Genomic DNA, 10,177 nt, shown 5'->3' on the forward strand with positions numbered 1-10,177 from the left:
TCTTTCTGTCTCTCTCACTCTCTCCCTTCTCTCTCTCTCACACTCTTTCCCACCTCTCTCTCTTCCCCCTCTCTCTCTCGCTCTCTGTCTCCCCCTTCTCTCTCTCCCCCCTCTATCTTTCCTTCTCCCTGTGCTGTGAATATTCATAACTGAATCCAGGCCTGTGCTGCTACAGTGTTCCTCTTTGTCCTCCTCACAAGGCCTTTGATGTTTCGGAGGAGGTTTACAATGACTCAAGGACTGCGTATAATTAGTCATGAAATCAGGAGTGGGAAAAACCAGATGTTTGTATTGAAGGTAACAGCTAGAGTTCATCCCAAATGGCACCCTATTCCCTATAGAGTATACTATTTTTGACCGGGCCTCTATGGGAAGAAGTGCACTATATAGGGGATAGGGTGTTATTTGGGACGGATTCCTTTCATGAAGCGTAGAGGAGCTTCTGGCATAGAGGATTATAATTACAATTCTCTCAGAAATCTTTGGACGTCATTGTCTAGTATTTAATAAACCAATAATAACGCAAATATGCAAACAAATCATGAGAAACTGCAAGTAGATGGTAGCATAATTAGAATGGGGAAAACATTATTATAATCGCATTGAATATTTAACAGCCAGACGTTTGTCATACAAAAAGGAAATTGGAATCGGGGATTTAATTTATTGCCTTTCAGTCGTTCCCAATGTAACAATGCAGTTGTATGCGTTGACTTAACGAGCGACAGGGGTTGCGCAAGTTTTATTGGGCTTTTGAGTAACTTTGCAACATGGGGGCCTGAAATAGTAGTATTTTTAAGAGCCACCCTCATGAGACCTGAACATAAATCTTCCAACCAGTCACATTTCTCGCTGTTATTGCTAGATTTTTCAGCCGGTGAAAATCTGCTCTTTTTCCACGGGTTACCTCATCCCGAAACCACAGCTGTCTGAAAACATATCAGAGATGAATTTTCGTAATTTACGATGCTCCTCAACTTCTCTCTCTCTCTCTATCGCTCTCTCTATCGCTCTCTCTATCGCTCTCTCTATCGCTCTCTCTCTCTCTCTCTCTCTCTCTCTCTCTCTCTCTCTCTCTCTCTCTCTCTCTCTCTCTCTCTCTCTCTCTCTCTCTCTCCATCCTCTCTCTCTCCAACCATTATGGCAGAGAGAGAGAGAGAGAGAGCTCGGAAGTGTGAAACATGACTATAAACCATTCTCTTCTTTTATGGGGCTCTGTGTCGCATTAAATGAAGGCAGTCATTCAGGTTTTCCCGGCGTCGCCAATCTCGCGTCCGTCCAGCAGAAAAAGAGACCGGCGCTTAACTGACGGACAACATATGTGTCGAGAGGCCCTAGGTAGGGGTTGAGAGGCGGGTAAGGAAGAGGGTAAAGAGGGGGGTAAGGGTCTTAAGTGGAAAAGGGGGAATGAGGAAGTGCATGTAATTATAAGCACACTCGGACCTGTTGTTCATTAAGGATGGAAAGAGAGAGGGAGGGAGGGGGATTCCTTTACTTCGTTCTGCCTCTGCTCATCACTTTTTCTCTCTTTCGCTTGTCCCTCTCTCTCTCTACCTCCTACCAGGGTGCCTGCATTCTGATAGTGGCCTGTGATGCTTGTCTTCCTCCTGCTTTCTCCTCTCTCTCTCTCTCTCTCTCTCTCTCTCATTTGACCTCTCTCATTCCACTCAGCCTTGCTTCTACTACTACACACACACACAGACACACACAGGGCAATTTGCATAATTTTGTGGAATTAAATTGCTGCGTGTGTACAGTATATTTATGTGTCTTATTTATCACACGCGTACAGCATACAGATACAGAGCCTTTGAGTGGAAAATCTGTCAGACAGCGTGAGAGCTGCTGCTGCAGCATCTTGTGCTGCTTTCAAGACAACTGGGAACACTGAAAAATACGAGGTCAAATCACAACATCAGTGATCTTCAGTTTGGAATGTCAGAGCTCTAGAAAGAGGCCAGAGTTCCTGAGTTGGAAATACGAGTTGGATGACCACTCAAAACTATTTTTCCCAGTCTGAGTTCGTTTTTATCCCAGTTTCCAGTTGTCTTGAGCGCACTAACGTCGGAGATTTCCAAGTTCCCAGTTGTTTGAACGCGGCATCAAACGGCAACATTTTGAAACCATATAATTAATTGTTTGAAAGCTGAATGTTTTAATACATATTATGAGGCATGTCTTACCTTGCTTCAAAGTAGTCTATTAGATCTCCTCTCTTTCTACATCTCTAATGGATATTTTCATCTCTGTCACATGAAACTGCTCGCATGTGCAGTGCCTTTTGACAATGGTGTTTTCCCGCTATTTGCATTATGGAACAAACATTTGTGCGTAGCCTACTGCCTGGTGCACATTGCTGCACTTATAATGTGAAGAAAAAATAGTTTATCAACATTTTAAGCTAAACATTCTGATCTGTTGCATCAGACTCATTGCTTTTTAACGTTTGTTTCATGTAGGCTAGGCCTACTGGTTGTATGAATCTGGGATCTATCGTCCCACAGCTGCCCCAGAGTCTGTTTGAAATAGGTTCTTTCTTTCTCCACAAGCTGACCAATAGAATAGATAGCCTAAACTTTTCTACTATAGTAGATTGACATAGGCAAGTGATTTTGCTGTTCGTTACTAGTCTTGTTGGATGACGAAAAGTAAATGTGGACAGTCAAAAGTCCGGCGCCACATTTTCCTAAAGTAAACCCTGATCTGAAGTGAGGTTTGGGGTTTGGGTTTGGGGTTGTGGTTTGGGGTTGTGGTTGTGGTTTAGGGTTGTGGTTGTGGTTTGGGGTTGTGGTTGTGGTTTGGGGTTGTGGTTTAGGGTTATGGTTGTGGTTGTGGTTTGCGGTTTGGGGTTGTGGTTGGGGGTTGTGGTTGGGGGTTGTGGTTTAGGGTTGTGGTTGTGGTTTGGGGTTGTGGTTTAGGGTTATGGTTGTGGTTGTGGTTTAGGGTTGTGGTTGTGGTTTGGGGTTGTGGTTTAGGGTTATGGTTATGGTTGTGGTTTGCGGTTGTGGTTGTGGTTTGCGGTTGTGGTTGTGGTTTGGGGTTGTGGTTTAGGGTTATGGTTGTGGTTGTGGTTTGCGGTTGTGGTTTGCGGTTTGGGGTTGTGGTTTGGGGTTGGGGTTGTGGTTGTGGTTTGGGGTTGTGGTTTGGGGTTGTGGTTGTGGTTTGGGGTTGTGGTTGTGGTTTGGGGTTGTGGTTGTGGTTTGGGGTTGTGGTTTGGGGTTGGGGTTGTGGTTGTGGTTTGGGGTTGTGGTTGTGGTTTGGGGTTGTGGTTTGGGGTTGTGGTTTAGGGTTGTGGTTGTGGTTTGGGGTTGTGGTTTAGGGTTATGGTTATGGTTGTGGTTTGCGGTTGTGGTTGTGGTTTGCGGTTGTGGTTGTGGTTTGCGGTTTGGGGTTGTGGTTTGGGGTTGGGGTTGTGGTTGGGGGTTGTGGTTGTGGTTTGGGGTGGTTGTCCGTCTCTACATAGTGATGAGTGATGGACTATGTGTTTGGGTTTTTCAGTGATTTAGTGAAAGCAACAGAAACAGTCAGGGTTCAGAAACAGTCAGGCTGCAGAAACAGTTAGGCTGCAGAAATAGTCAGGCTGCAGAAACAGTTAGGCTGCAGAAACAGTCAGGCTGCAGAAACAGTCAGGGGGCAGAAACAGTCAGGGTTCAGAAACAGTCAGGGTTCAGAAACAGTCAGGCTGCAGAAACAGTCAGGGTTCAGAAACAGTCAGGCTGCAGAAACAGTTAGGCTGCAGAAATAGTCAGGCTGCAGAAACAGTTAGGCTGCAGAAACAGTCAGGCTGCAGAAACAGTTAGGCTGCAGAAATAGTCAGGCTGCAGAAACAGTTAGGCTGCAGAAACAGTCAGGCTGCAGAAACAGTTAGGCTGCAGAAATAGTCAGGCTGCAGAAACAGTCAGGGGGCAGAAACAGTCAGACTGCAGAAACAGTCAGGGGGCAGAAACAGTCAGACTGCAGAAACAGTCAGAGGGCAGAAACAGTCAGACTGCAGAAACAGTCAGGGGGCAGAAACAGTTAGGCTGCAGAAAAAGTCAGGGGGCAGAAACAGTCAGGGTGCAGAAACAGTCAGACTGCAGAAACAGTCAGGGGGCAGAAACAGTCAGGGGGCAGAAACAGTCAGGGGGCAGAAACAGTCAGACTGCAGAAACAGTTAGGGGGCAGAAACAGTCAGGGGGCAGAAACAGTTAGGGGGCTAACGCTTATCAGGCGAGGGAGAGAGGGTATGTGAGTGTGTGTGCCAGTGTGTGTGCGAATGTGTGGGCACGTGTTTGTACACGTGTGAGAGAGAGTGTGTGTCTCTGTCCTCCAGGCGTCTCTCTCAAGGAGAGATCTGTTGTATGTCTGTCTCCTTCTGGGCCTCCTCAGTGACACACTTCTGTCTAGTGTGTGTCTCTGTCCTCCAGGCGTCTCTCTCAGAGAGAATCTGTTGTATGTCTGTCTCCTTCTGGGCCTCCTCAGTGACACACTTCTGTCTAGTGTGTGTCTCTGTCCTCCAGGCGTCTCTCTCAAGGAGAGATCTGTTGTATGTCTGTCTCCTTCTGGGCCTCCTCAGTGACACACTTCTGTCTAGTGTGTGTCTCTGTCCTCCAGGCGTCTCTCTCAAGGAGAGATCTGTTGTATGTCTGTCTCCTTCTGGGCCTCCTCAGTGACACACTTCTGTCTAGTGTGTGTCTCTGTCCTCCGGCGTCTCTCTCAAGGAGAGATCTGTTGTATGTCGTCTCCTTCTGGGCCTCCTCAGTGACACACTTCTGTCTAGTGTGTGTCTCTTGTCCTCCAGGCGTCTCTCTCAAGGAGAGATCTGTTTGTATGTCTGTCTCCTTCGGGCCTCCTCATGACACACTTCTGTCTAGTGTGTGTCTCTGTCCTCCAGGCGTCTCTCTCAAGGAAGATCTGTTGTATGTCTGTCTCCTTCTGAGCCTCCTCAGTGACACACTTCTGTCTAGTGTGTGTCTCTGTCCTCCAGGCGTCTCTCTCAAGGAGAGATCTGTTGTATGTCTGTCTCCTTCTGGGCCTCCTCAGTGACACACTTCTGTCTAGTGTGTGTCTCCGCCGTGTCGCCATGCCGTTTCCGTGACGTCTTGCGATATGTAAATAAGTCGTGGACGCGTTTCAGGATTTTCACGTGAAAACATCACTTTATGATATTTTGTGGGCATGTCAGTTGGATTTAATAGGACCTTTACTTTGCATTTGCACAAGATCAGTTCAGGGTATTGCATTTTTGTTCCTGTGGTGTGAACTTTTATTTATTTAACCTTTATTTAAGGCAAGTCAGTTAAGAACAAATTCTTATTTACAATGACGGCCTACCAAAAGGTCTCATGTGGGGACGGGGGCTGGGATGAAAAATAAAAATAAATTAAATAAAAATATAGGACAAAACACACATCACGACAAGAGAGACAACACAACATTACATAAAGAGAGACCTAAGAAAACAACATTGCATGGCAGCAACACATGACAACACAGCATGGTAGCAACACAACATGGCAGCAGCACAAAACATGATACAAGCATTATAGAGACAACAATACATCATGCAAAGCAGCCACAACTGTCAGTAAGTGTCCATGATTGAGTCTTTGAATGAAGAAATTGAGATAAAACTGTGTGTTTGTTGCAGCTCGTTCCAGTCGCTAGCTGCAGCAAACTGAAAAGAGGAGCGACCCAGGGATGTATGTACTTTGGGGACCTTTAACAGAATGTGACTATACGGAACGGATGTATGAGTGAGGAGGATGAGGGCTGCAGTAGATATCTCTTATAGGGGGGAGTGAGGCCTAAGAGGGTTTATAAATAAGCATCAACCAGTGGGTCTTGCGACGGGTATACAGAGATGACCAGTTTACAGAGGAGTATAGAGTGCAGTGATGTGTCCTATAAGGAGCATTGGTGGCAAATCTGATGGCCGATAGGTCAAGAACATCTAGCCGCTCGAGAGAACCCTCATCTGCCGATCTATAAATTACATCTCCGTAATCTAGCATGGGTAGGATGGTCATCTGAATCAGGGTTAGTTTGGCAGCTGGGGTGAAAGAGGAGCGATTACGATAGAGGAAACCAATTCTAGGTTTAACTTTAGCCTGCAGCTTTGATATGTGCTGAGAGAAGGACAGTGCACCGTCTAGCCATACTCCCAAGTACTTGTATGAGGTGACTACCTCAAGCTCTAAACCCTCAGAGGTAGTAATCACACCTGTGGGGAGAGGGCATTCTTCTTAACAAACCACATGACCTTTGTTTTGGAGGTGTTCAGAACAAGGTTAAGGGTAGAGAAACATTGTTGGACACTAAGAAAGCTTTGTTGTAGAGCATTTAACACAAAATCCGGGGAGGGGCCAGCTGAGTATAAGACTGTATCATCTGCATATAAATGGATGAGAGAGCTTCCTACTGCCTGAGCTATATTGTTGATGTAAATTGAGAAGAGCATTGGGCCGAGTATCGAGCCTTGGGGTACTCCCTTGGTGACAGGCAGTGGCTGAGCAGATGTTCTGACATTATACACTGCACTCTGAGAGAGGTAGAAAGACCCCTCAGAGACACCAATACTCCTTAGCCAGCTCACAAGAATGGAATGGTCTACCATATCAAAAGCTTTGGGCAAGTCAATAAAAATAGCAGCAAAACATTGCTTGGAATCAAGGGAAATGGTGGCATCATTGAGGACCTTTAAGGTTGCAGTGACACATCCATAACCTGAGCGGAAACCAGATTGCATACCCGAGAGAATATTATAGACATCAAGAAAGCCAGTCAGGTGATTATTTACAGTACAAGTTTTTCCAAAACTTTTGATAAACAGGGCAAGATAGAAATAGGCCTATAACAGTTAGGATCATCTTGATCTCCCCCTTTAAATAAAGGACGAATCGTGGCTGCCTTCCAAGCAATGGGAGAAGAGACAGGTTAAAAAGGTCAGAGATAGGCTTGGCGATGATAGGAGCAGCAACCTTAAAGAAGAAAGGGTCTAAAACCATCTGACCCAGATGGTTTTTTGGGGTCAAGTTTAAGGAGCTCCTTTAGCCCCTTGGACTCAGTGACCGCCTGCAGGGAGAAACTTTGTAGCGGGGCAGGGGAAAAAGAGGGAGGAGTATCGGGGCTAGTCGCATTAGAAGGGGTGGGAGATGAGGAAATGTTGGACGGGCAAGGAGGCATGGCTGAGTCAAATAGGAATCCTGACTTAATGAAGTGGTGATTAAAGAGCTCAGCCATGTGCTTCTTGTCAGTAACAACCACATCATCAACTTTAAGGGACATGGGCAGCTGTGAGGAGGATTTATTCTCCAGGTTTTTAATAGTTTTCCAGAACTTCTTGGGGTTAGACCCACAGAGAGAGAACTGCTCCTTAAAGTAACTAACTTTGGCCGTCCTTGACAGCCGTGATAGCTGTAGTTGGATTGTGGAAGCTTTGATGAAACTGCATATGAAAACAAATTAGGAAAATACTGCTACTAGCTTCTACCTACTAGCTTCTCTCTGTCTTTCTTTCTCCTATTCCTCTGTTTCTCTATCTGTCTGTCTGTCTTTCTTTCTCCTATTCCTCTGTTTCTCTATCTGTCTGTCTGTCTCTCTGTCGGTCTTTCTCTCTCCTGGTTCTCTGTCTGTCTCTCTGTCTTTCTCTCTCATATTCCTCTGTTTATCTGTCTATCTGTCTCTCTCTGCCTTTCTCTCTCTCTCTGCCTCTCTCTCTCCAACTGTCTGTCTCACTCTCTCTTTTAGCTGTGTATTAATGCAACACCATGTTTCAAATTACACTCACCTCCCTCTCTCCTCCCCCTCTCCTCCCATCTCTCCACCGTCTCTCTTTCCCTCTCCAGGCCAACCTACCCCTGCTGCAGAGGGAGTTGCTCCACTGTGCGCGTGCGGCCAAGCAGACCCCAGCCCAGTACCTATCCCAACACGAGCACCTCCTACTCAGCACCACTCTGGCCTCGCCCCCCGACTCCTCGGAACTGCTGCTGGAGCCCAGCGAGAGAGAGAGAAACGCGACAGTTAAGAGACACAGTCCTAACAGGTAGCTATGTTCAGTAGAGATACAGACAGTTTAGAGACACAGTCCTAACAGGTAGCTATGTTCAGTAGAGATACAGACAGTTAGAGACACAGTCCTAACAGGTAGCTATGTTCAGTAGAGATACAGACAGTTAAGAGACACAGTCCTAACAGGTAGCTATGTTCAGTAGAGATACAGACAGTTTAGAGCACAGTCCTAACAGGTAGCTATGTTCAGTAGAGAATACAGACAGTTAAGAGACACAGTCCTAACAGGTAGCTATGTTCAGTAGAGATACAGACAGTTTAGAGACCAGTCCTAACAGGTAGCTATGTTCAGTAGAGATACAGACAGTTAAGAGACACAGTCCTAACAGGTAGCTATGTTCAGTAGAGATACAGACAGTTTAGAGACACAGTCCTAACGGTAGCTATGTTCGTAGAGATACAGACAGTTTTAGAGACACAGTCCTAACAGGTAGCTATGTTCAGTAGAGATACAGACAGTTTAGAGACAGTCCTAACAGGTAGCTATGTTCAGTAGAGATACAGACAGTTTAGAGACAGTCCTAACAGGTAGCTATGTTCAGTAGAGATACAGACAGTTTAGAGACAGTCCTAACAGGTAGCTATGTTCAGTAGAGACAGACAGTTTAGAGACACAGTCCTAACAGGTAGCTATGTTCAGTAGAGATACAGACAGTTTAGAGACACAGTCCTAACAGGTAGCTATGTTCAGTAGAGATACAGACAGTTTAGAGACACAGTCCTAACAGGTAGCTATGTCAGTAGAGTAGAGACAGTTAAGAGACACGTCCTAACAGGTAGCTATGTTCAGTAGAGATACAGACAGTTTAGAGACAGTCCTAACAGGTAGCTATTTCAGTAGAGATACAGACAGTTTAGAGACACAGTCCTAACAGGTAGCTATGTTCAGTAGAGATACAGACAGTTTAGAGACACAGTCCTAACAGGTAGCTATGTTCAGTAGAGATACAGACAGTTTAGAGACAGTCCTAACAGGTAGCTATGTTCAGTAGAGATACAGACAGTTTAGAGACACAGTCCTAACAGGTAGCTATGTTCAGTAGAGATACAGACAGTTTAGAGACACAGTCCTAACAGGTAGCTATGTTCAGTAGAGATACAGACAGTTTAGAGACACAGTCCTAACAGGTAGCTATGTTCAGTAGAGATACAGACAGTTAGAGACACAGTCCTAACAGTTACTAGTTCAGTAGAGATACAGACAGTTTAAGACACAGTCCTAACAGGTAGCTATGTTCAGTAGAGATACAGACAGTTTAGAGACAGTCCTAACAGGTAGCTATGTTCAGTAGAGATACAGACAGTTTAGAGACAGTCCTAACAGGTAGCTATGTTCAGTAGAGACAGACAGTTTAGAGACAGTCCTAACAGGTAGCTATGTTCAGTAGAGATACAGACAGTTTAGAGACACAGTACTAACAGGTAGCTATGTTCAGTAGAGATACAGACAGTTAAGAGACACAGTCCTAACAGGTAGCTATGTTCAGTAGAGATACAGACAGTTAAGAGACACAGTCCTAACAGGTAGCTATGTTCAGTAGAGATACAGACAGTTTAGAGACACAGTCCTAACAGGTAGCTATGTTCAGTAGAGATACAGACAGTTAAGAGACCAGTCCTAACATGTAGCTATGTTCAGTAGAGATACAGACAGTTTAGAGACACAGTCCTAACAGGTAGCTATGTTCAAAAGGAGTAGAGATCAGACAGTTTAAGAGACACAGTCCTAACAGTTAGCTATGTTCAGTAGAGATACAGACAGTTAAGAGACACAGTCCTAACAGGTAGCTATGTTCAGTAGAGATACAGACAGTTAGAGACACAGTCCTAACAGGTAGCTATGTTCAGTAGAGATACAGACAGTTTAAGAGACACAGTCCTAAAGGTAGCTTGTTCAGTAGAGTACAGACAGTTTAGAGACACAGTACTAACAGGTAGCTATGTTCAGTAGAGATACAGACAGTTTAGAGACACAGTCCTAACAGGTAGCTATGTTCAGTAGAGATACAGACAGTTTAGAGACAGTCCTAACAGGTAGCTATGTTCAGTAGAGATACAGACAGTTAAGAGACACAGTCCTAACAGGTAGCTATGTTCAGTAGAGATACAGACAGTTTTAGAGACAGTC

At 45.2% G+C, this 10,177-nt stretch overlaps 1 protein-coding gene across 1 annotated transcript in view; it reads left to right on the forward strand.

Moving 5' to 3' along the window:
* LOC120065442 (protein CBFA2T2-like) overlaps positions 1-10,177 on the forward strand; it is a 571,663-nt gene that overhangs the window by 29,674 nt on the left and 531,812 nt on the right. The window contains exon 5 of the mRNA XM_039016461.1: positions 7,827-8,023. Within this exon, the coding sequence (XP_038872389.1) occupies positions 7,827-8,023 (197 nt within the window). The remainder of the gene's footprint in view (positions 1-7,826; positions 8,024-10,177) is intronic.

The sequence above is a fragment of the Salvelinus namaycush genome, chromosome 20, assembly GCF_016432855.1.
Source record: "Salvelinus namaycush isolate Seneca chromosome 20, SaNama_1.0, whole genome shotgun sequence".
Taxonomy (NCBI): domain Eukaryota; kingdom Metazoa; phylum Chordata; class Actinopteri; order Salmoniformes; family Salmonidae; genus Salvelinus; species Salvelinus namaycush.